The sequence below is a fragment of the Oncorhynchus clarkii genome, chromosome 13 (assembly GCF_045791955.1).
Source record: "Oncorhynchus clarkii lewisi isolate Uvic-CL-2024 chromosome 13, UVic_Ocla_1.0, whole genome shotgun sequence".
NCBI classification, from domain to species: Eukaryota; Metazoa; Chordata; class Actinopteri; order Salmoniformes; family Salmonidae; genus Oncorhynchus; species Oncorhynchus clarkii.
This window is the reverse complement of record NC_092159.1, coordinates 15157637-15183912: the sequence shown is the minus strand read 5'-3', so window position 1 is coordinate 15183912 and position 26276 is coordinate 15157637. Positions and strand designations below refer to the sequence as shown.

The 26276-nt window shown below is 42.8% G+C and overlaps 2 protein-coding genes across 16 annotated transcripts in view; one reads left to right on the top strand and one right to left on the bottom strand.

The window, feature by feature from the left end:
- The window catches only part of LOC139424506 (myb/SANT-like DNA-binding domain-containing protein 4), a 1073247-nt gene that overhangs the window by 873913 nt on the left and 173058 nt on the right, over positions 1–26276 (bottom strand). The gene's annotated exons all lie outside the window — the stretch shown is intronic.
- Positions 1970–26215, top strand: LOC139424460 (solute carrier family 44 member 2 (CTL2 blood group)). Of its 15 annotated transcripts, none has more exons than XM_071176321.1 (21): positions 1970–2189; positions 10557–10605; positions 10747–10820; positions 11213–11297; positions 13277–13478; positions 13569–13629; positions 13762–13888; positions 15365–15448; positions 16885–16997; positions 17401–17532; positions 18142–18334; positions 18682–18766; positions 18974–19236; positions 19509–19603; positions 19795–19898; positions 20851–20924; positions 21127–21197; positions 21322–21410; positions 21654–21738; positions 24261–24654; positions 24855–26215. In XM_071176321.1, the coding sequence occupies exons 1-20, from the start codon at positions 2147–2149 to the stop codon at positions 24371–24373; spliced, it is 2142 nt and encodes a 713-aa protein (XP_071032422.1). In that variant the 5' UTR covers positions 1970–2146; the 3' UTR covers positions 24374–24654; positions 24855–26215. The 15 variants fall into 15 exon arrangements, with proteins under 15 accessions (XP_071032422.1, XP_071032418.1, XP_071032419.1 ...); XM_071176317.1 differs by having other exon boundaries at positions 24261–24702; XM_071176318.1 differs by having other exon boundaries at positions 24261–24702; positions 24741–26215.

Below are 26276 nucleotides of genomic sequence, written 5' to 3'. Positions count from 1 at the left end.
TGATTTCGATTAAGACATTAATGAGCGAGCTAGGACGGACGTAGTCAATATAACCATTTTCTAAGCACTTTTGAAATGTACAGCGACAGAATTCAGAACATGGGCCGTTCTTACAGTGTTCTCCATGTACACCAAGTCAGAACCATAGAATAAATAAAGGGGGCATATAAACACACAATGAAAGCTCTTACAATATTCTCTAAAATCTTTCTCTAAAACAGGCTATAGGCTACATGTGCACCACCAAGTCAGAACAGTAGGCAAAATTAAGAGGGGTAAATAGACCACATTATTAGGGTGAGGCACATTGGCTACTAACAGCAGCATACAATACATTTTTGGACTCACCTTGTTGTGCTGTGCTCACTTGAACAGGAAGGTGGTGTGGGGGTCCTTTGTGGGCAAATTTTGCTATCAAAATTTGGCATTCTCTGGATTTATGGTGCTTTCAAAACATCTGGAAACTCTGAAAAAAACACAGTCGAAATATGATGACATCATTGATCTTCAGGTCGTAGCTCTAGAAAGAGGCCAGATTTACAATTCCAAGTTGGATGACCATTCAAAACTTATTTTCCCAGTCGGAGCTTGTTTATTCCCGACTTCCCAGTTGTCTTGAACTCACTGAAGTCATGTTTTCGCAGTTACGAGTTAACAGTTGTTTTGAGCACGGCACAAATCACACTTCATTGACAGCATTGACCATGTTGAACGTTTATCATTTTAAATTAGGAAAATCCCAGATTTGGGACCCCACAGCCACTGTCACTGATTCCTTCCAAACCACTCATTGTTGAATTTACGATTTCCAACTTGTGGTGTAATGTTTATGCCCAATGGCCGATGAGCACCGATACGTTTTATCTATACTTTTTCTTCATTATATATCTTTGTATGACAAGGATTAAAAAGGATTTGCTAGTAGATTGTCGAATTCATTCATGATGATGACTGCTAGCTAAGATTTTGAAAGTATGAAGTTGGCATGATCAGTCCGATCAATGCTACTGTAGATATAACATGATTTGATGTCATTTTATCTGTGGCCAATGACCTTGAGCCTTCTTGGATGGGAACTTCTAATTTAACTCTATGGCAGCATCCAAAGTGCTAGAATTTTTTAGGTCTACCCTTAGACTTGGAGGTGAAGTAGTGTCCCCATGAGTGACAGAACACTGAGCCAATCGCGGCGTAAAGCTCTGTATGTTCTGTTGGCTTGATCCACCACCACAGAAAGCACTTAGCTAGGCTGAAACACTGTCATTATGGAGCTGCCTTACTCAAGAAAACAAAAATAGACCATGTTGTATGTGGCTCTATTAACTCCATTATATATATATTTTTTTTTTTACATTGTTTGCAAACTGATATGTGACACACATTAATGACAAAATTACATGCAAAACAGGCAAGACCCCCAAAAATGTGGGAATTAGCTTCCCTGTGTAACACCTAGAGGGCAACCAGTCGGTCCATCTCCTTTATACCATGTTTCTTGCAGGATGACAATGTCTATATTCCTGATTTCCTTGGTGAAGTCTGGGTTTCTGCTCTTTAGGTGAAAAGCCTCAGAACCCCTTATCTCTCTCTCTCTCTCTCTCTCTCTCTCTCTCTCTCTCTCTCTCTCTCTCTCTTCACTGCATGCACCTTTTTACTGTTTGCATTCTTTTCGATTTTGTTTGCTATCAAGTTAATTTTTCCACTCAAAGCTGTGAGAGATTTCCTTTAAGTTTTAACAACTTACAGTCTCTATATTTTATTTGCATGTTGTAAAGAATACTTTTGCCTAATGATTTTTACATTAAAATAGGCTATTCACAGTGTCTGACAGCACAACCCTTCTTCACATTCCTTTGAAGTGGCAGCAAGAAATAAATAGTTTTGGTCCGGCCTTCAGGATTATTTAATTGGCCGAGCAAGCTGTCAGTTGTTAGTTTTTATAGCTGATTGGCCACTGTCTCTCTCTCTCGTGGTATGGAATGTATCATGATTTGGGATGGGTCTTGCCACACACAGTACGTTCAGTTTTGACGGCGAATAGGGAATCGCTCACTGTGTTATTGATGTTTTTTTTCTTCGACATTTCCATGGTAACTGTCCAAAATTTGATCAGCAGGCAGCAGCGAGAACACCCAAGTATTCAACCATGGAGCTAAACGAGAAGAACCCGACTCCGGACTCGAAATATGGTAAGAAATGTTCCCTTTCTTCGCATTCTCTTCGCACCGTTATTTTTGAAAAAAAGGGGTGTGGGTGGAAAAAAATGGAAACAATGACTCGTGAATGATGGGTGGGGACCGGCCGCGTGTGTCCCACTCCCAAACAGATTTATATCGCAACATCATCATAATCAGCGTGCAGAAAAATATTTTACGTTTCCCATTAAAAATACCCTTTACAAATAATCAATCCTGCATTTATCAAAGGCTTGCAGCTGTGCTGCTTCAGCCTACATCTATCAAGAGATGCGCTGTTTATGTTCAATTTAAGGACTAAGTGATATTCATTGTTGCCCTATTATGTACACTGATCATATGGAAATGAATACCCCCCTATGGCCTAGGCCAGTATGTCTCCCACATGGTCCATTGTTCCCACTAAATGGAATCAGAAGAATCAGAAAGCAAAGTCGGATAGTCTATTCTACAGCCTTTGCCCATTTGACTTGAACACATATATAGGACAAAGCTATTAGTCAAATGTTGCTTTGCGGGCAATGATTAATTCATTGCCAATTCATTTCTATAACAGAATAATCAATAGAGTGGATGTGTATTGACAGCTTATAACGGTGAGGTTTGCTCAGTCTGCTCTCTCACAGAAGCAGAAGTTGTTTGTGTGACAACACCCATGTGGTGATATCTAGAATGCCATATGGTTATTACTCACACACACACACTCACACACACACACACACACACACACACACACACACCACCGCAGCGGAAACAATTGGCCCTCAGCTATAGTGCATCATTAACACTGATTTATTTAAGTTTTGCCATAACGACTTTCTAAAACGTCACTCACTGCGTGGCATGTCACATGTCTCTCAAGAGGTAGACAGATAGTCAGCCTGGTCTTCGCTGCAGTTGCACTTCCAAATGGTGGTTGGACTTTGGGTTGAGTTGTTGTTCAGAAGATCTGTTGAGTCATCGAGGTCCTCCATCCTGTTTAGCCTTAATCCCTCCAGTCAATGTCATCACATGTTGGAATAGACCTGCACTTCAAACCTCAACTGATTACCAGCATAGCAGGCTTACAATACCTTGTCGGTAATTCAGCATTTAGGCCCCACCCTAGGCATATTATGATGAAGATAGAGGCCTAGGTTTGTAATAATATATATAATATATATATGCCATTTAACAGACACTTTTATCCAAAGCGACTTACAGTCATTAATTCCAATGTAATCTAAGTCATGTTAAATTGGATTCACTGATATCCATTCAGTATGACTAGTTTGTAAGAAAGGGAGTGAGAGACAGACAATAGTTGCCTTATAGGCACATTCTCTATGGCAGGGTTCCCCAACTGGCAGGTGATTTTATTTGGCCACCCAAGTTATCTGAGCCAAACAAAAATGTATTTGAATAATCATCATGTTTTGTTGGAATTTTCATTGGTGGACATAAGACTGTAAAAACACCAGAAAATCAGCTCCAAGTGATTTTAATTTTGGAAATCTGTTACAAAGTATTCCCACGCATAACAGAGAGACATGATCATATACAAATGTAAGCAAGGTTTGAAATTATTATGCTATTATCTGTTTGGGCTTCTTGCAGTCAATTTGCAGTCTACAAAGGATTTGTAACTATGTTCCGGCCCACCGACCATCCGCTCAAGAAAACATTGTCCTGAATCTAGTTGATGATCCCTGCTCTATGGTTTATCTAAGGAGCCACTGATGTCAGTACAGGATCCTTGTGACTTTCCTGTTGCCATGTAAACAGGCCTCGTCCTCAGCCAGCTCCTTGCCCCCACATCACACATCAGCCAGAAAGGTCATAAACTGAACGGAAGGCCTTTAAACCAATGTTTCAGGTACCTATAGAGAGTCAAAGCCTGGATCCCAGTTTTCTGCTAGCCAGGGCCTGTATCCATAAAGTGTCTCAGAGTAGAAGTGCTGATCTAGGAGGTAGGAGTGCTGATCTAGGAGGAGGAGTGCTGATCTAGGAGGTAGGAGTGCTGATCTAGGAGGGGGAGTGCTGATCTAGGAGATAGGAGTGCTGATCTAGGAGGTAGGAGTGCTGATCTAGGAAGAGGAGCGCTGATCTAGGAGGAGGAGTGCTGATCTAGGAGGAGGAGTGCTGATCTAGGAGGAGGAGTGCTGATCTAGGAGGAGGAGTGCTGATCTAGGAGGTAGGAGTGCTGATCTAGGAGGAGGAGTGCTGATCTAGGAGGAGGAGTGCTGATCTAGGAGGTAGGAGTGCTGATCTAGGAGGAGGAGTGCTGATCTAGAAGGTAGGAGTGCTGATCTAGGAGGAGGAGTGCTGATCTAGGAGGTAGGAGTGCTGATCTAGGAGGTAGGAGTGCTGACCTAGTAGGTAGGAGTGCTGATCTATGAGGAGGAGTGCTGATCTAGGAGGAGGAGTGCTGATCTAGAAGGTAGGAGTGCTGATCTAGGAGGAGTGCTGATCTATGAGGTAGGAGTGCTGATCTAGGAGGAGGAGTGCTGATCTAGAAGGTAGGAGTGCTGATCTAGGAGGAGGAGAGCTGATCTATGAGGTAGGAGTGCTGATCTAGGAGGTAGGAGTGCTGATCTAGTAGGTAGGAGTGCTGATCTAGGAGGAGGAGTGCTGGTCTATGAGGTAGGAGTGCTGATCTAGGAGGAGGAGTGCTGATCTAGAAGGTAGGAGTGCTGATCTAGGAGGAGGAGTGCTGATCTATGAGGTAGGAGTCCTGATCTAGGAGGTAGGATTGCTGATCTAGTAGGTAGGAGTGCTGATCTAGGAGGAGGAGTGCTGATCTATGAGGTAGGAGTGCTGATCTAGGAGGAGGGGTGCTGATCTATGAGGTAGAAGTGCTGATCTAGGAGGTAGGAGTGCTGATCTAGGAGGTAGGACTGCTGATCTAGGAGGTAGGACTGCTGATCTAGGAGGTAGGAGTGCTGATCTAGGAGGTAGTAGTGCTGATCTAGGAGGAGGAGTGCTGATCTAGGAGGTAGGAGTGCTGATCTAGGAGGTAGGAGTGCTGATCTAGGAGGTAGGAGTGCTGATCTAGGAGGAGGGGTGCTGATCTATGAGGTAGGAGTGCTGATCTAGGAGGTAGGAGTGCTGATCTAGGAGGTAGGACTGCTGATCTAGGAGGTAGGAGTGCTGATCTAGGAACTAGGAGTGCTGATCTAGGAGGTAGGAGTGCTGATCTAGGAGGTAGGAGTGCTGATCTAGGAGGTAGGAGTGCTGATCTAGGAGGTAGGAGTGCTGATCTATGAGGTAGAGTGCTGATCTAGGAGGTAGAGTGCTGATCTAGGGGGTAGAGTGCTGATCTAGGAGGTAGGAGTGCTGATCTAGGTGAAGGAGTGCTGATCTAGGCGAATGAGTGCTGATCTAGGAGGAGGAGTGCTGATCTAGGAGGTAGGAGTGTTGATCTAGGAGGTAGGAGTGTTTATCTTGGAGTAGGAGTATTGAAACTGATCCTAGATCAGCACTACTCTGAGACACATACAGGCCCTGGTATCATGTCTCATTGTGCTGTTTTGCCAACAACCTGGAGACAGCAAAACAGACCAAACAGCCCAGGGACCAGGCTAGTTTCCTGCCATGTTGTCTGTCTATATGAATATCCTCTGACTGTGTATGAGTGGGCCAGTGTGCCGGCTGGATGTCTTGTCTAGTCTAAAGCACCCGCCGGTAGCAGCATGCACAGGCCTGTTGCTGAGTGTCTGATGTACCCACTTATCACACTGAGTCTAGGGGCACTGAGTCAACTCATGAACTCAACTGGCACACACACACACACAGCATATGAGTGAGTGTGTTGTTTCACAATGATCCTTTGTCATGCTGTCTCTGGCTGTCAGGTCACAGCAAAACTGTTAGACAGAGTTGCTTAGTGTGATCGTAGTGAGCCATGTAGGGGAATGAGAGGGGAGCGGCAGGCAGGATTTGGGCTGGATTTATTTGGCAACCAGCGGCAAGTATAGACACTTCAGAAAAAGGAATTGGACCCCCCTCTTCAGTCTTAGGAATATCTGATGGCTTCTCTCAGGCTACTGCCAAAGAAGAGTTTACTCTGGAAGCAGTTGAGTTGTGCAGTATAAACTACACCATGACCTATTCCATATACACATCAATATGATGTACTGTTGTTGAATTGTCACCTACACCAGATAGGTGCAATGAAATGGGTTGTTTTACAGGGTCAGCCATAGTAGTACAGCACCCCTGGAGCAAGTTAGGTGTAAGTGCATTGCTCAAGGGCACATCAACATATTTTTCATCTTGTCTGCTCAGGTATTAGAACCAGTGACCTTTTGATACTGACCCAACAATTTAACCACTAGGCTACCTGCCACCATAGTAGCCTGTGTTATTAGCGAAGTCCTTCCAACCTATTCCTGTACAGACACATGGAATTAGTAATAACTCATCAATATACAAGATTCATATCGACACTCAAATGCCATGTTTTTGAGTAACATTGGAACGAGAGGCTTTCTATCTGCTGCTACTGTTATGATGGCCATCCAGCCATGGCAGTAATGCCCTGTCTCTGTGTGCTAGACCACAACAGACCAGCAGACACTAAACCATTAGATCACTAGACCACAACAGACCAGCAGACACTAAACCATTAGATCACTAGACCACAACAGACCAGCAGACACTAAACCATTAGATCACAACAGACCAGCAGACACTAAACCATTAGATCACTAGACCACAACAGACCAGCAGACACTAAACCATTAGATCACTAGACCACAACAGACCAGCAGACACTAAACCATTAGATCACTAGACCACAACAGACCAGCAGACACTAAACCATTAGATCACTAGACCACAACAGACCAGCAGACACTAAACCATTTGATCACTAGACCACAACAGACCAGCAGACACTAAACCATTAGATCACTAGACCACAACAGAACAGCAGACACTAAACCATTAGATCACTAGACCACAACAGACCAGCAGACACTAAACCATTAGATCACTAGACCACAACAGAACAGCAGACACTAAACCATTAGATCACTAGACCACAACAGAACAGCAGACACTAAACCATTAGATCACTAGACCACAACAGACCAGCAGACACTAAACCATTAGATCACTAGACCACAACAGACCAGCAGACACTTAACCATTAGATCACTAGACCACAACAGACCAGCAGACACTAAACCATTAGATCACTAGACCACAACAGACCAGCAGACACTAAACCATTAGATCACTAAGACCACAACCCCATTAAGAGTGTCTAGGTAGTGGACATTCAATAGTCCCACTGGGTCTTTAAGTGGAACATATCCATCATGACAGCACTGTGTGGCTCAGCTGGTAAGGGCGTTATGCCAGCAATGTCAGGGTCGTGGGTTCGATTCCCGCTGCGTTCACATAGTGAAAGGACTCACTGAACTGAGCATTTTGGATAAAAGCTTTCTTCTAGGCTGGCCCCAGATCTGTTTAAACTTTATTGCTTATGTCATGTGACAATTGACAAGACAGCACAGATCTGCTTCCAGGCTACTCCCACTCTAGGTCCCATTGTCAGACTGAAGTCTGTCAATACACACTAGTCAGTATTGTCTACGCTGTGTGTCTATCACATGGCCTTGGAGGTTGGAAGGCGGGAAGGTGTCATGGCCAGACCAGGGAGAGCATGTAGGAGGGCCTTCTAGAACAGACACAGATATGTATGGTGGTCTATGCAGGCTGCATTTTCATTTCTGATTGAACCTTTATTTCGACTGGGAAGACATATTGAGAGCTCTCTTTTCCAAATGCGCCCTGTCTAATGCAATATAAAATACACATTCAAATACAATACAGTACAAAAGAAAATGCTAGGTAGACTACAAACATTGCCAGTGTTTTGTTGAAAACTCATTTATAGACTATAGACTTATAGATCATATATTTGATAGTTAATCAATTGTTTGTAAATCATATGTAGTCTAGTTATAGATACTTTCAGCACGGTTGTGAAGGCAATCAGGAGTGAAAAGTTTAAAAAAAATACGTCTTAACTTTGAAACAAGAAGTTAGAAAGTTCAGAGAAGTCCCATCATCGCTGGCTAGCGAGAGAACTGCCGACTCATATGAAGGATCCTCTTCCTGTTGGCTTTTTACAGATATAAGGTTGCATGTGTTATTTGAAGGAACATTCTGGATGAACCACTAGACCTAACTAAGTCATGCACAGTGCACCACACACTGTGTGTTTGCAGTCGACCCAGTTAGGTGCATAGCCTGTTGCTATCCCCTGAATAGGAAGGGAACTGCAGTTGAGTTTTACGAATGATCATATTATATCAGTGTCTACATACTTGACCTACATGAGAGTGATAGATGTTTAGCTTCGTTTTCTAGTCGCCCTGACTTTTGCATCCACACCCATCTATTTTAGGATTAGATGCAAGTCCTGTATAGCTTTTAAAATCCCCTCTATTAGGGTGAACTCACCAAAGTCATTTTAGGAGTGAAAAAGGTTAAGTTATGCCCGGTTGAGGGAAAAGAAACACACTGTTACCTCTCTCTCTCTCTCTCTCTCTCCTCTCCAACCCTCCTGTGTGCCACCCATTCCCATGATAACAGCCCAGTAAAATAGGCAAAGAGAGGGAGAAATGAAGAGAGCGAGGGAATGGAGGGAGCGCAACGGTAAAGGAAGGCAGAACAAGATTTGACTCGTTCTTTATTTTGCAATACACAGGAAGAAGGAAGTGAGGTCTGAGGTGGTGGTCTGAAGTCGAGACACACTTAACGCATTAACAGTGTACTGAAATAAATATAGGCAACACAGCACAACACATGAATACAGCCAACCTGTTGATGAAAAAGACAGAAAAGGAGTGACTGAGGAGTGAGAATGGCAAAGAATAAAGGTATTGTAAATATTCAGGACGGCGGTGTAACGGTTTTCGTTGTGCCTGTTGTTTCTTTCACTTCTCACTGATTGAGGGCATGATGGGAGTAGCCTTTGCAGTTGTTGTCTGTGACGTTGTTTATGTTTTGAACTGAACATTATGGGCTGTAATTAAAGACAGTAAATGAATGAGATTGAGGCAACTCACTTTTGTTTATAAACCAATATGGTTTATTATATGGGACACTGGGTGTTCGATGGTTGCAACGTGTGTGATCTGATGACACAGTGAAATAGTGTACACTCTTAGAACCAAAAAGGGTTCTACCTGGAACCAAAAAGGGTTCTCCTATGGGGACAGCCGAAGAACTATTTTGGAACCCTCTTTTCTAGGAGTGTAGGCTACAGTGTGTCATCACATTGCAGCCGTTGTGTACAATGGGATTTCCAACACTCATACAATAATGTTCTTAAATACTGTACAGTCAAACTAATTGTTCTGCCATCTGAAGAAAAGGGGTGTTTCCTATTTTTTTGTTGAGCAGGATGGAAAGCCTGACTCACTGTTATATCACACGTTGACAGAACAGTATATCATGTCCACAAGAAGCTGCAACAATGTTCTCAGTCACACTGTGCTCTATGTTCAGAAAATAATGTGACACGTTCGTTAACAAGACACATGGCCATATGTCATAACAGGATAAGGGTCAAAATCTTAGATGCAAAACAGGAAATACAATGTTGCCCCACATCATTTGCGTATTGTGGAACTGTGTAGCTCAGTTAGTAGAGCATGGCGTTGACAATACCAGGGTTGTGAGTTTAATTCCCACGGGGGGGGGGGGGGGGGGGGGGGGGGGGGGGGGGGGGGGGGGAGAATGACACTGTATGCACTCAGTACTGTAAGTCACTCTGGGTAAGAACTAAAAATGTTCTTGGGTGATTGAGCTTTTTGTGTTGGTTTCTAGATGTTATGTAGAATACATTGTATCAGGACCATTCAGACTGTATTACAACATTATAATTGTCTTGCTCTGCTACCAGACTATGGTGAATTGAGTAGATGCGCTGTCTGATGTGGCGCCTGCCTAGTCTCTGAGGTGTTACCATAGCGTTACTATGGCGCCTGAGAATGTCCACCGGGAGCTCTGAGTCACCAGGGAGCCATTTTGTGGGTTGCTAGGCATGTCAGTCTTGCGGGAGAATCCTTTTGTTATGGAAAATATGTCTCATCGTTGTTAATGTGTACACACACTTACAGATATACTGATACACACATATAAACACATACACCACACCACACACACACACTTACAGATATACTGATACACACATATAAACACATACACACACACATACACACACACACACTTACAGATATACTGATACATACATATAAACACATACACCACACCACACACACACACACACACACACACACACACACACCTGTGTATAAATATAAAGAAAAATAATAAAGTCTCTCTCTCTTTGCTTGTTCACAGGTGAAGCACGGAAGTTTGACCCTACCTTCAAAGGACCCATCCACAACAGGTAATCATCTCATTATCAGCTTTGACAGCCAAACCTCACTCTATCAATTACCCACATAGCAAAGCTTAATAAAGCTCAACGTCAAAAAATAGCAGTCTAACCATCTCTCTCTCTCTCCCTCTCTGCTCCTGTGGTTGCCAGGGGCTGCACAGATGTGTTCTGCTGTATTCTCTTCATCTTGGCCATCCTGGGATACTTTGCTGTGGGGATCCTGGGTCAGTGTCTCCACAACTACACTATTACTGGCCATTACATCAGTTCTAGGGCCCTGTGTTTTGGTTAATCATGTCACATGACCTGGATTTTAACTTTTATTGTAAGCCTTTTCCAGAAATGATAATTGGACCAAAAATGTAAGAAATTGTCTGAGGATGGTGCTGGGCCGTCGGACATAAAAAGAAAAGGGGGCAGTTTGATGAAAAAGCTTTAAATAAAGTTTCAATTCCAGGTCATGTGACATGATTAACCAAAACACAAGGCCCAAACAAGACACAGTAAAGTGATATTCTATTCTATTTGAAGTGATTCTATTCTATTCCATCGTGTGTCGTTATGATAACTGGACAGTATCTGAACTACAGTGTTGTTATACTTCTTCCTACTCCAGCCTGGTCTCAGGGGGACCCCAGGAAGGTTATCTACCCGACTGACAGCAGAGGACAGTTCTGTGGCCAGGCCGGGACCCCCCTTGAGTAAGCACCTTCCGTTACCCCCCTATTTATTCTGCCTTTGAACATCTCTCTTCAATACTGATCCTTTAGAATTCCTCTTGTCCATTCACATGTCAAGATATTATCTGTCTCTTTGTGTTAATATGTCTTTTGTGGTATCATCCTGATGCTCTGTGGGGAGCCTGTAACACCCTGTTGTGTGACGATAAAAAAGAACATCCTGAAGGATGTGTTATAACCGCTGTATATGTACTTCCTGTAAATATGAACTACTATATAACTGTCTCTACATATGAACTACTACAGTTGAAGTCAGAAGTTTACATACACCTTAGCCAAATACATTTAAACTCAGTTTTTCACAATTCATGACGTTTAATCCTAGTAAAAATTCCCTGTCTTAGGTCAGTTAGGATCACCACTTTATTTTAAGAATGTGAAATGTCAGAATAATAGTAGAGAGAATGATTTATTTCAGCTTTTATTTCTTTCATCACATTCCCAGTGGATCTGAAGTTTACATACACTCAATTCGTTTTTGGTAGCATTGCCTTTAAATAGTTTAACTTGAGTCAAACGTTTCGGGTAGCCTTCCACAAGCTTCCCACAATAAGTTAGGGGAATTTTGGCCCATTCCTCCAGACAGAGCTGGTGTAACTGAGTCAGGATTGTAGGCCTCCTTGCTCGCACACGATTTTTCAGTTCTGCCCACAAATTGTCTATAGGATTGAGGTCAGGGCTTTGTGATGGCCACAGAAATACCTTGACTTTGTTGTCCTTGAGCCATTTTGCCACAACTTTGGAAGTATTCTTGGGGTCATTGTCCATTTGGAAGACCCATTTGCGACCAAGCTTTAACTTCCTGACTGATGTCTTGAGATGTTGCTTCAATATATCCACAGAATTTTTCTTCCCAATGATGCCATCTATTTTGTGAAGTGCACCAGTCCCTCCTGCGGCAAAGCATCCCCACAACATGATGATGCCACCCCCGTGATTCACGTTTGGGATGGTGTTCTTCAGCTTGCAAGCCTCCCTCTTTTTCCTCCAAACATAACAGTGCTCATTATGGCCAAACAGTTCTATTTTTGTTTCATCAGACCAGAGGACATTTCTCCAAAAAGTACGATCTTTGTCCCCATGTGTTGTTGCAAACTGCAGTCTGGCTTTTTTATGGCGGATTTGGAGAAGTGGCTTCTTCCTTGCTGAGCGGCCTTTCAGGTTAAATCGATATAGGACTCGTTTTACTGTGGCTATAGATACTTTTGTACCTGTTTCCTCCAGCATCTTCACAAGGTCCTTTGCTGTTGTTCAGGGATTGATTTGCAGTTTTCGCACCAAAGTACGTTCCTCTCTAAGAGACAGAACGCGTCTCCTTCCTGAGCGGTATGAAGGCTGGGTGGTCCCATGGTGTTTTTACTTGCGTACTATTGTTTGTACAGATGAACGTGGTACATTCAGACATTTGGAAATGGCTCCCAAGGAGGAACCAGACTTGTGGAGGTCTACAATTTTTTTTCTGAGGTCTTGGCTGATTTCTTTTGATTTTCCCATGATGTCAAGCAAAGAGGCACTGAGTTTGAAGGTAGACTCAAATTATGTCATTTAGCCTATCAAAAGCTTCTAAAGCCATGACATCATTTGCTTGGTTGCAAATGGGTCTTCCAAATGGACAATATTGTGAGAAGCTTGTGGAAGGCTACCCGAAATGTTTGACCCAAGTTAAACAATTTAAAGGCAATGCTACTGAATACTAATTGAGTGTATGTAAACTTCTGACCCACTGGGAATGTGATGAAATAAATAAAAGTTGAAATAAATAATTCTCTCTACTACTATTCTGACATTTCACATTCTTAAAATAAAGTGGTGATCCTAACTGACCTAAGACAGAGAAGTTTTACTAGGATTAAATGTCAGGAATTGTGAAAACTGAGTTGAAATGTATTTGGCTAAGGTGTATGTAAACTTCCAACTTCAACTGTAACTGTCTCTAACAGGAAGAAACCTCTCCTATTCTACTTCAACATCCTGAAGTGTGCCAGTCCCCTGACCCTGCTGGAGTTCCAGTGCCCCACCACTCAGTTATGTGTGGAAAGCTGTCCTACCAAACACATGACGTTGCTGAAAGCCTACCTGAACAAAGGAGAGCAGGAGTACTACAAGCAGTTCTGCAAGGAAGGAGTGGACTTCTCCAAAATGGTGGGTGACAGAGGAGATACATTTGCAGTGGCAAAGTATGTAGTTAGGGAAATAATGTGTAACTAAGGGTGACTTTGTTTTGTTTCGCAGAGTGCTCCCGAGATCCTGAGGGATGGCCTTTGTCCTTCCATGCTCATGTCCAGCAAACCATGTAAGTCTTCTCAGGAGCCATAGCATGCACTGTATGTGTATGTGTGTGTGTGTTTTTATAAGGACTTAGCAAATGTATAGTGGCCACACAGTTAGTGATTCTTGATCTCCACTCTCTCTCCTCTCCCTCCAGTCACTCGTCGGTGCCTTCCAGCTCTCAGTACCATGAAAGGTGGTGTGGTTGTCGTTGGCAACGAGACTATTTTTGACAATGGGGAGGGAGAGAAGGTGAACGCCACTGATTTTCTGGACGCTTCAAAGTGAGTCCTCATGCCTCAACCTGAAACACCTTCAATATACAGTACCAGTCAAAAGTTAGGGCAGCTTTGCGCACTCTTGGCATTCTCTTAACCAGCTTCACCTGCAATGCTTTTCCAACAGTCTTGAAGGAGTTCCCACATATGCTGAGCATTTGTTGGCTGCTTTTCCTTCACTCTGCGGTCCAACTCATCCCAAACCATCTCAATTGGGTTGAGGTCGGGGGATTGTGGAGGCCAGGTCATCTAATGTATCACTCCATCACTCTCCTTGTTCAAATAGCCCTTACGCAGCCTGGAAGTGTATTGGGTCATTGTCCTGTTGAAAAACAAACGATAGTCCCACTAAGTGCAAACCAGATGGGATGGTGAATCGCTGCAGAATGCTATGGTAGCCATGCTGTATAAGTGTGCCTTGAATTCTAAATAAATCACTGATAGTGTCACAAGCAAAGCACCCCCACAACATCACACCTCCTCCTCCATGCTTCACTGTGGGAACCACACATGCGGAGATCATTCGTTCATCTACTCTGCGTCTCACAAAGACACGGAGGTTGGAACCAAAAACCTAAAAATTGGACTCATCAGACCAAAGGAGAGATTTCCACTGGTCTAATGTCCATTGCTTGTGTTTCTTGGCCTAAGCAAGTTTTTTCTTATTATTGGTGTATTTTAGTAGTGGTTTCTTTGCAGCAATTTGACCATGAAGGCCTGATTCACGCAGTCTCCTCTGAACAGTTGAGACGTATCTGTTACTTGAACTCTATGAAGCATTTATTTGGGCTGCATTCTGAGGTGCAGTTAACTCTAATGAATTTATTCTCTGCAGCAGAGGTAACTCTGAGTCTTCCTTTCCTGTGGCGGTCCTCATGAGAGCCAGTTTCATCATGGCGCTTGATGGTTTTTGCAACTACACTTGAAGAAACTTTCAAAGTTCTTGAAATGTTCCTGATTGACTGACCTTCATGTCTTAAAGTAATGATGGACTGTCGTTTCACTTTGCTTATTTAAGCCGTTCTTGCCATAATATGGATTTGGTCTTCTGTATACCACCCCAATCTTGTCACAACACAACTGATTGGTTCAAATGCATTAAGAAGGAAAGAAATTCCACAAATTAACTTTTAACAAGGCACACCTGTTCATTGAAATACATTCCAGAAAACTACCTCATGAAGCTGGTTGAGAGAATGCCAAGAGTGTGCAATGCTGTCATCAAGGCAAAGTGTGGCTACTTTGAAAACACTTATTTCATAGTTTTGATGTCTTCACTATTATTCTACAATGTCGAAAATAGTCAAAACAAAGAAAAACCCTTGAATGAGTAGGTGTGTCCAAACTTTTGACTGGTACTGTATGAATCAATCAATCAACCTACCTACCAACCAACCTATCAATCTGTCTGTCTGTCTGTCCGCCCGCCTGTCTGTCTGTCAATTGTTAGCAAAGTGTTAAGTGGACTTGTTGTTCTTACAGGAAGTCCAATGTGGTTGTTGAGGCTCGCCAGGTAGCCATGAGGATCTTTGAGGACTACACTGTGTCCTGGTACTGGATACTGATGTGAGTGTCTCTCCGTGGTAAACACTCATGACACAAGACAATAAAGAAAGTTGCACACTCTATAGTTACCTGTATTATCCCAATAATGTATTGCTGAGCCAACATTTCCCCATAGAGATGAATGTTCCCTCACAGGAATAACAAAGTTCTGTGAATTTGAATATTATCTGTATTCCTCCAGCGGTCTGGTGACAGTGTGTGGTAGGGGGGTCAGTCTCATCTTAATAAGGTTCTGTGAATGTGATTTCCTGTCTCTCCTCCAGTGGTCTGGTGACAGTGTGTGGGAGGGGGGTCAGTCTCATCTTAATAAGGTTCTGTGAATGTGATTTCCTGTCTCTCCTGCAGCGGTCTGGTGACAGTGTGTGGGAGGGGGGTCAGTCTCATCTTAATAAGGTTCTGTGAATGTGAATGTGATTTCCTGTCTCTCCTGCAGCGGTCTGGTGACAGTGTGTGGGAGGGGGGTCAGTCTCATCTTAATAAGGTTCTGTGAATGTGATTTCCTGTCTCTCCTCCAGTGGTCTGGTGACAGTGTGTGGGAGGGGGGTCAGTCTCATCTTAATAAGGTTCTGTGAATGTGATTTCCTGTCTCTCCTGCAGCGGTCTGGTGACAGTGTGTGGGAGGGGGGTCAGTCTCATCTTAATAAGGTTCTGTGAATGTGATTTCCTGTCTCTCCTCCAGTGGTCTGGTGACAGTGTGTGGGAGGGGGGTCAGTCTCATCTTAATAAGGTTCTGTGAATGTGATTTCCTGTCTCTCCTCCAGTGGTCTTGTGACAGTGTGTGGGAGGGGGGTCAGTCTCATCTTAATAAGGTTCTGTGAATGTGATTTCCTGTCTCTCCTGCAGCGGTCTGGTGACAGTGTGTGGGAGGGGGGTCAGTCTCATCTTAATAAGGTTCTGTGAATGTGATTTCCTGTCTCTCCTGCAGCGGTCTGGTGACAGTGTGTGGGAGGGGGGTCAGTCTCATCTTAATAAGGTTCTGTGAATGTGAATGTGATTTCCTGTCTCTCCTCCAGTGGTCTTGTGACAGTGTGTGGGAGGGGGGTCAGTCTCATCTTAATAAGGTTCTGTGAATGTGATTTCCTGTCTCTCCTGCAGCGGTCTGGTGACAGTGTGTGGGAGGGGGGTCAGTCTCATCTTAATAAGGTTCTGTGAATGTGATTTCCTGTCTCTCCTCCAGTGGTCTGGTGACAGTGTGTGGGAGGGGGGTCAGTCTCATCTTAATAAGGTTCTGTGAATGTGAATGTGATTTCCTGTCTCTCCTCCAGTGGTCTGGTGACAGTGTGTGGGAGGGGGGTCAGTCTCATCTTAATAAGGTTCTGTGAATGTTATTTCCTGTCTCTCCTCCAGTGGTCTGGTGACAGTGTGCGGGAGGGGGGGTCAGTCTCATCTTAATAAGGTTCTGTGAATGTGAATGTGGTTTCCTGTCTCTCCTCCAGTGGTCTGGTGATAGCCATGGTGGTCAGTCTCATCTTCATCGTCCTCCTGCGCTACCTGGCTGGGATCATGATCTGGGTCATGATCGTCATGGTGATACTGGTCATCGGATATGGTATTATATTCCCCTTTCCCGAAACCTATCTAACTGAAAACATACTGTTGTTTTACCTATTTAAAGTACCATTAAAAATAATAAAATCAACATTGTGCTTTATCAAGTTAACCATTAAGAAATGTTTGAGGTAGGCTCAGTGATATGACGTAGGTGCACTAAGTAAACATCAGAGTGGGTCAATTTCCGCAAAACAACTAAGAGCGTTGAAGTGCAAGGCTAAACTTCTCGGCTGATTTGGTCCCATGGCTACCAGGCTGTAACGGTGTGAAGAAAACCCCGTACACGTGTACAGATACTGTGTCACTGTGTGAGAGCCAAGTATTTCATCTTGCTCATCGCAATATCTGCGGTGCTGCTCGTGCAACGTCATTTCGCTGACTCTTACCTTTAAAACGTTTAGGGATCTTCCATTGTGCCATGGAGTACCGCAGCCTGAAGGGAGAGCCGGGTTCTGACGTCACTATCCGTGATCTGGGACTGCAGACAGACTTCTCTGTTTACCTGCAGATCAGACAGACCTGGCTGGCTTTCAGTGAGTACATGCACTCATTCCCCCTCTTTCTCTCTCTCTCTTTCTCTTTCCCTCTCTATTTATTTTTCTCTCTCTTCTGCTCTCTCACTTTCTCTTTCTCTCTCAATTCATTTGAATTTGCTTCATTGGCATGATGTGACAATGTACATATTGCCAAAGCTTACTTTGGAGATTTACAATATTAACATAATTAAAATAATAATAATCAATATAGTCAACAGGACAACAGTAACAACAATAATCAAGGGTCAAAATAACCATACATTAAACAATAACAATAAGCATACAGTAGAGGATATGTGCAGGTTGGTTGGTCTGTCAGACACTGTCCCTCATGTTATGGCAGGCAGCAATGTAGTGCGCTGCCAACCCACAGCTCTCTGCGTCCTCCCCCAACAGGACGGGCAGCCTACTCTCATCAGAGAGGTCTTTGAAACCTTGAATAAGGATGTCAAATTTGGGGAAATTACACTCTCGCTCTCTCTCTCTCTCTCCCGATCTCTCCCTTTCTATACTCTTTCTCCCTCGCTCTCTCACATCAACTCATTCAACTCAAGTTGAGACACACACACACACCAACACTCTAACTGCACTCCGCTCCTTCGTCAGTGATCATCCTGTCCATCGTGGAGGTGGTTGTCATCCTGCTGCTCATCTTCCTCAGGAAGAGAGTCCTCATCGCCATCGCCCTCATCAAGGAGGCCAGCAGGGCTGTTGGCCATGTGATGTCATCACTGTTCTACCCTCTGTTGACCTTTGCCCTGCTGGCCCTGGTCATAGCCTACTGGGCCATCACCGCTGTGTATCCTTCAGCTGTCAATCATGTTATTCATGTTTACATGTCTGTCAAGGGAAAGAAGTGTTCCTGTATTGGTCCTTGTAATGGTGTGAAATGTGCTAGATTACTTTTAGTTATAGGTTTTGTTGTAGCGCTAGCCTAGATAGCTGTAGATGGTGAAGGGAACCGTGCAGATTGAAATGTGGACAGACTGAGACCGTCAAGGAAAATAACTGGGACGACTCCTCCACAAGTCATCGCTGCGGAAACTAAATGTATCCATAAAGTTTCCATGCAGATGGTTACGTCTGTATGACATGTCTCAGTATCTACTTCCTTAGTGATGGAACCTCCTTGACCACCTTTCCCAGCTTCCTGTCCACCTCCAATGAGCAGGTGTACAAAGTGTTCAACACCACTGAGTGTGATTACTCCAGAAACACCTGCAATCCCGAAGTGAGCCACAAGATGTCTCTGTTCTTCCATATCTGCCTGTTTACACATCAGGCTTATTTTTTGTAAACTTTTATATGTTCCTTCTATTCTATCTGTATATAGTGTTCAAAAACGGCCTTTTTTCTCATTTATTGAATATAAGTGGACTACTCCTTTAATACCAGCAGAAGTGCTAATATCACAGAGATTTCCCCTCTCTTTCCTCAGACGTTCAACACCACCAACATCACAGCCCGGTGCCCGGACGCCGAGTGCCTGTTTGCCTTCTACGGAGGCGAGACCTACTACCATAAATACCTCATCCTGTTCCAGTTCTACAACGTGTTCCTCTTCTTCTGGTGTGCTAACTTTGTGACGGCGCTGGGTCAGGTGACCCTGGCTGGGGCCTTTGCATCCTACTACTGGGCCTTCAAGAAGCCCGACGACATCCCAGCCAACCCCATCTGCTCCTCACTTGGTCGAGCCCTCAGGTAGGAGGGGTAGTGTGTGGGATGGGGGGTGGGGGTTTGAATGCATGTGTGTGTGTGTGTAAGCAGTGCACGTGGGTGGGGGGGGGGGGGGGGGGGGGGGGGGGCGTGAGTGACTGAGTGAGTGTGTGAGTGAGTGATAGGGTGAAAGAAGGAAAGAAAGAAAGAAAGAAAGAAAGAAAGAAAGAAAGAAAGAAAGAAAGAAGGGTTGCATGGAGAGTTAGTGAGAGACCAATCATTTGGACACAATCTTTTACCTTCTTCCCCCTGTCTAGATACCATACAGGCTCCCTTGCCTTCGGTTCCCTCATCCTGTCTCTGGTTCAGGTCATCAGGGTTCTGCTGGAGTACCTGGACCAGAAGCTGAAAGGTGAGGTGGTGTTCTCACATATCCTGTTCCATTCTCAGATGTGAATGACTGGGATACTTCCTCATTGACATCATACAGTGGGAAATGGACAAAAAAATGTCACTACTAATTATTACATTGTAATAGGTGGTTATCTAAATGAACAGGAACAGATGTCATTATCTCCTGTTTGTTGTTATGTACCCCACTAGCTGCCCAGAATCGCTTTGCCAAGTTCCTGCTCAGCTGCCTGAAGTGCTGCTTCTGGTGCCTGGAGAAATTCATCAAGTTCCTCAACAGAAACGCCTACATCATGGTGAGTTTATCAACCTAACTGTGTGAATGTAAGTTATTTGTGCGTTAAAGGCAGTGTGAACTGTGTGAATTAAAGGCAGTGTGAACTGTGTGAATTGAAGGCCATGTGAACTGTGTGAATTGAAGGCAGTGTGAACTGTGTGAATTGAAGACTGTGTGAACAGAGTGAATTGAAGGCAGTGTGAACTGTGTGAATTGAAGGCAGTGTGAACTGTGTGAATTGAAGGCAGTGTGAACTGTGTGAATTGAAGGCAGTGTGAACTGTGTGAATTGAAGGCAATGTGAACTGTGTGAATTGAAGGCAGTGTGAACTGTGTGAAATGAAGACCGTGTGAACTGTGTGAATTGAAGACAGTGTGAACTGTGTGAATTGAAGATACTGTGAACTGTGTGAATTGAATACTGTGTGAATTGAAGGCAGTGTGAACTGTGTGAATTGAAGACAGTGTGAACTGTGTGAATTGAAGACAGTGTGAACTGTGTGAATTGAAGACCGTGTGAACTGTGTGAATTGAAGACCGTGTGAACTGTGTGAATTGAAGACAGTGTGAACTGTGTGAATTGAAGACAGTATGAACTGTGTGAATTGAAGATAGTGTGAACTGTGTGAATTGAAGACAGTGTGAACTGTGTGAATTGAAGACAGTGTGAACTGTGTGAATTGAAGACAGTGTGAACTGTGTGAATTGAAGACCGTGTGAACTGTGTGAATTGAAGACAGTGTTAACTGTGTGAATTGAAGACAGTGTGAACTGTGTGAATTGAAGACAGTGTGAACTGTGTGAATTGAAGACAGTGTGAACTGTGTGAATTGAAGACAGTGTGAATTGAAGGCAGTGTGAACTGTGTGAATTGAAGACAGTGTGAACTGTGTGAATTGAAGACAGTGTGAACTGTGTGAATTGAAGAATGTGTGAATTGACACTGTATGTAACACCACATGTTTCCCCTAGGTGGCAATATATGGTAAAAGCTTCTGTACCTCAGCCAGAGATGCCTTCTTCCTCCTCATGAGAAATATAATCAGGTGAGTGTTGTTGACTACTGAGACGCCCTTCATAAACCCTACATAAACCCTCCATATCTCCTTCTCAAACCCAAGTCTCTGGGACCTTTTCTGAAGAGCAATAGCATCTTTAACAACTCCACGTCTCTATTCATATAGACAGTATTCATGTATCTCTTTGGGTTTCTGTCTCTTTTGATTCATTTCTCTGTTGGCTTCTCAGGGTGGCTGTCTTGGACAAGGTGACTGACTTCCTATTGTTTTTGGGGAAGCTCCTCATCGTTGGAATTGTGGGTAAGTGATCCTCAGAAACACAAGCAGAGACTTGATTGACACCTTGTACAGTTTCCCACCATCTGTGATACTTTTCAGTGAACCCTCATATCCTAATAATATGCATCTGTTCTTCTCTTGCTAGGAATCTGTTCTTTCTTCTTCTTCTCTGGGAGGATTAAGGCTGTGGAGCAGACTGCCCCCTCTCTCAACTACTACTGGGTTCCCATTCTGGTGAGAGACAAGCCTGAATGAACTCTTATACTGTTACTTCAATCCATGTTTCTCAATGTTTTTTGTGCTAGGGATTGGTAAGCTAAAGGTCATACTTATTTATAGAATCCTTACATTAAAACTGGTCAACATTATCCCAGGGCCGGTCTACTGACTCAAGGCTGAGAGATACTGCCTTTGAGTGTCTAAGTGTTGTTTGTATTGATTCCAACACTGTGTGTGTGCCTGTTTCTCTCTTCCTAGACGGTGGTGGTGGGATCCTACCTGATTGCCCATGGATTCTTCAGTGTGTACGCTATGTGTGTGGACACACTCTTCCTCTGCTTCTGTAAGTAATATCCTATTTTATTGGTATACTCTTTAGTCACTCACACAACTTTCCAAATCTGAAATGCTCTTTTTACCTGAGATTCCTCTTTTGCCTGCCATGTTTCTGACTTTTCCTTCTCTTTGTCTCTTCCCTCCTTATTCCACACTTCACTATTTCTTATTCCACACTTTTTTCTTCTGTTATTTTTTTCCACTAACCCGAACAAACATAACCCCATAATACTCATCAAACACACACACAACGAAGGCGAAGACCTGGAGAGAAACGACGGCTCTCCAGAAAGGCCGTACTTCATGTCTCCGGAGCTTCACGAGATTCTCTCCAAAACCAAAATGGCGGAGGAAGAGGACAACAAAGATGGTACGGAACAGCCAGACGCTGACCCAAGTGAACCTACACTGATGGACGAAGTTCGCCTGGAGGAGGAAGTACCGCTGAAAGAACAAGATGGAGAGATACAACTGAAACACCAGGATGTGTTCATGCAGGCCAACGAAGAGGAGCAACCTCTGAAGGAGAAGACCGAAGAGGCGGAAGTGGAAGAAACACAAGAGGAGAAATCTGAAGTGAAGGAGGAGGAGGAAGAGAAGGGACCAGAAGAGGAGGAAGAAGTGGAAGAAAAGGGATCAAAGGAAGGCAAGCCTGGAGAGAAGGATCACCAGCCGACAGAACCTAAAAAGGAAGAGATAGAGGAAAAGAAACCTCAAGAGGCGGAGCCTAAAGACCATCCTTCTACACCCCAGGAGTAGTGGTTTAAGTTGTCATGGAGACGTGAAGCTTGGTAAACCTCATAACTAGGTCAGGAAATGCTCCTGGCCCTCCTCATATAACATGTGCCGTATGGAGCCAGTATACACTACCTGTTACTAACGACGTAATATGTAATTCTATGCTAATATGTAATTCTATGCTAACGACCAGTTAAATGTATGACCAGCTTTTAAATGCAAGACTTTTCACAGTGCTAATGTATTGTATTCACACATAGGGTTGTTTTAACGTAAAGGTAGATGGTTTTAACAAGGTCCTGTGGTTGTAAAAGGCTGATCAAAAACCCAGTGCATCTCTGTAGCTTGAAAATATTATGTTTATTTATTGATTATTCATTTATTGTGTTGGTTTGGTTTTAGACAGTGATGTTTTTTTTTTATCGTGAGGATCTGTAGATCTGTGAGTGCTGAACCTGTGCCCGACTACTACAATTGTTATTATGAATATTTAATTGTCTTAATATCATGAAGTAATGAGTAATGAATGCACTATGAATTCACTATTACAATGTTTACAGTCAATCAAAACAAAACTTCAACTAACAGTGAAAATGAACAATGTTTACATTGATACCAGCTGACACCAAATGGTAAATCCTTTGATATGAAAATGTGATTTCCAATGGAATCAATGTGTATGTACAGTATGTATTTATTAATAGGTATGCTTATTATGTCTTATTACATCTGTGTGTAATTATTTATTTCGCTTATTAAGTTCTGTATCAATTATATAGATGATCCCTCCAGCCAAGAACACGTTTTTGGACTCAATGTATTGTAGGGAAATTCCACAAACGACTTGCCTTGGAATTTCAGACTGGCTTAACTGCTGTGATTGTGTTGCTGTGACGCAATCGTTTTAACCTCTCAGATCTAGGTCGTATTAACCACAGGAGGTTGGTGGCACCTTAATTGGGGAGGACAGGCTCTTGGTAATAGCTGGAGCGGAATCAGTGGAATGGTATCAAATACATCAAAAACATGGTTTCCATGTGTTTGATGCCATTCCATTTACTCCATTCCGGCCTCATTATGAGGCGTACCTGAACTTGTTTTTGTTTCCCGTTGCAAAATGTTTTTAAACGTTTTCCGCTGCATAGCCTAATGAATACGACCCTGCAAGCCCTGTTCAAAGTTTACTGACCCTATTTGCCTTTGTTTTCTTCTTTCTCTCGATCTGTCTCTCCTTCTCTCTCTTTCTCTCTCTCTTCTTCCTATCTCTGTGCTGCATGGTGTTTCAGTAACATTGCCTTTGAGTGCTTTATCAAAACTAACCTTGCAACCTTCTGTCAATGTTTTCTATCTGTTTCTGTCAGTGTGTGTCACATTGTAACCATGTTAGCTGATGTAGTATTTCACGTATATATGATACATTCCACTTAGTTTTCTTCTGTTGGATGCAGCTGTTGATTAAAGTTTGTTGTATGGATCAATATATAGCTTTTTTTTTGCATGTAAATGACAAATGTAATCATGTTGAATGACGATAGGACAGTGGGAGAATGACACAATGGTGAGTTTCTATTCACTTTGGGACAGTTTCCCAGATACAGACTTAATAAGTTTAGTCCTGGACTACACAAGCACTTTCATCAACGTATGCTTTTCAGTACAGGATTAAGTTTAGACGGTGTCTGGGTAACCTTTATGTTGTTAGGAATAGGATGCTGTTTTACCTGAAGAGATGTTGAGTTTGACAATGGTTGCTTCTCTTATTGTTGTCTCATCAATCCATTGATTTTCCAGTGGAAGACCTGGAACGCAATGACGGAACTGCAGAAAGACCCTACTTCATGTCTCAGAACCTTCTCACCATTCTGAAGAAGTCCAATGAGGATCAGGCCAAGACTGTAGACTAGCTGTTGGTGTGTGCGTGCGTACGTGTGAGGAGAACAGAGAAAGATGCGGTCAAGCCGCCTTGCCTGCGCAGTGTGCTGTGTGTGTCGAATGTGCCTTAAGATCATGATACTGTACGGCTACAGAAGGATGCCATTGTCACAAACGGAGAGGTCTGAATGAGTAGCCAACATATTCCGTTGTGTTTCCCACAGAAGGTGTCTATGACAGAGCTTATAATATTTGTTTTTTTTAAAAGATGTAAATCTGTTCTTGTTTTATTATCATTTTTGTTGTGCTTTTTGTTTGGCTAGGCTGTTTTACTTTGGCTAGACTGTTTTACTTTGGCTAGGCTGTTTTACTTTGGCTAGACTGTTTTACTTTGGCTAGACTGTTTTACTTTGGCTAGGCTGTTTTACTTTGGCTAGGCCGTTTTACTTTGGCTAGACTGTTTTACTTTGGCTAGACTGTTTTACTTTGGCTAGGCTATTTTACTTTGGCTAGGCCGTTTTACTTTGGCTAGGCTGTTTTACTTTGGCTAGGCCGTTTTACTTTCTGCAGTCCTCTTGAAACTCTTTGAACATACAAAACTTTGCTACCTTTTTGGGGTTTTGTGGCTGACTCTGTATAATGTGTTCAATTTGAGCACATGTTTTACATGAGAATTCTCCAAGTTTTTGTCAGTTTTCTCAAATGTATAATGAATTATAGATTTTCTCACGTTTAATTTACAAAAATGTTTTGCTTAAATGCTAAATAATTTTTGCATCAGGTTTGTTAATAATATTATTTTTCACTATTGCTGCTGTTGATCTTTGTATAATGGCTGCATATTGCAGTGTAGATTTACTGTAACTTACCAAAGTAAAGAAAACATGTTCTAATGCAGTATTAGTTTTGGGACTGAAGGTTTGTTAAGGAGTCCATGGGCCAGTGAAAAATGTAGTCCACTTTGGGGTGGTAAAGGTTTAATAGTCTCATCTTATTCCCCCCATTCCTATGAACAAATAGATATGATGCCCACTCCAAATGAGTAGCTTTCCAAGCTTTTCACACCTTTATATGTCTTGTTGTTTGGGAATCTATGCAATAGAATGTTTGCAGGCTGATAAATACATTTTAAGGCAAGTTGGAATGTTCACATGCTCATTGAAAATGACTGTATCAAACAACAATAGAACATTCCATTGGGTGGATCTCATCGTAAAAACATGGTATTTGGTACATTTTTGCCATCTCTTCGAAATGATTTACCTAGACTGACTCATCGTTGAAACAACACTGTTACAAATGGCGGAACTAGATATTTCTATACTTCCCATTCTGTCTTCATATACCCCAAAATGCATACATTTATGACCTTTGACCCCCGAAAGATTGGACCATAGAGATGTCATTACCATTCCAGTTTCTTCATACCTTAATATGTTGTATTATGAAGTGAATAACATGGATTTTTCTATTTGTTTGAAAAGATTGTTCCCAGATAATACAACATTATTTCATACCATCAATCCTGTGGCACCAACTAACCACAAAGAGGTCAAAACATAAAATGCACACATTTACCTACCTCAGAATCATGGGTATCATACCAACATGTAACCTAAATGAAAATCCTCATTAGACTTTGCCACCCCAAAGTAGACAAATATGTGAAATTTGGCCTGCTGGCCCATGGACTATTTACTTAACCTCAAATGCAAGCTTTTGTATATTTCATTTTCAAGAGAAGGATTGTGTAAACGTGTGTTTTTGGAGCAGGATGTGTTGTAAATAATAAAGTTTTTTTTTTTACTGCTACATACTAAATTATTATTTAAAGTTATTGTATCTAGAAAAAAACACAATTAAAGTGAGCTGAAGTCAAGTCGGTGCTGCTTTGTGGTTTGCTCTCCAGGTTTGTGTTCGGTCTCCAGCCTCGAC

What these genes read in the sequence shown, in the direction of transcription:
- LOC139424460 (XM_071176314.1), top strand. Translation starts at nt 2,147, where the DNA reads ATGGAGCTAAACGAGAAGAACCCGACTCCGGACTCGAAATATG. An exon ending in TCACTTGGTCGAGCCCTCAG is followed by an intron (nt 19,237 to 19,508) that starts GTAGGAGGGGTA and finishes CCCCCTGTCTAG; the next exon opens with ATACCATACAGGCTCCCTTG. An exon ending in CCTCATCGTTGGAATTGTGG is followed by an intron (nt 21,198 to 21,321) that starts GTAAGTGATCCT and finishes TTCTCTTGCTAG; the next exon opens with GAATCTGTTCTTTCTTCTTC.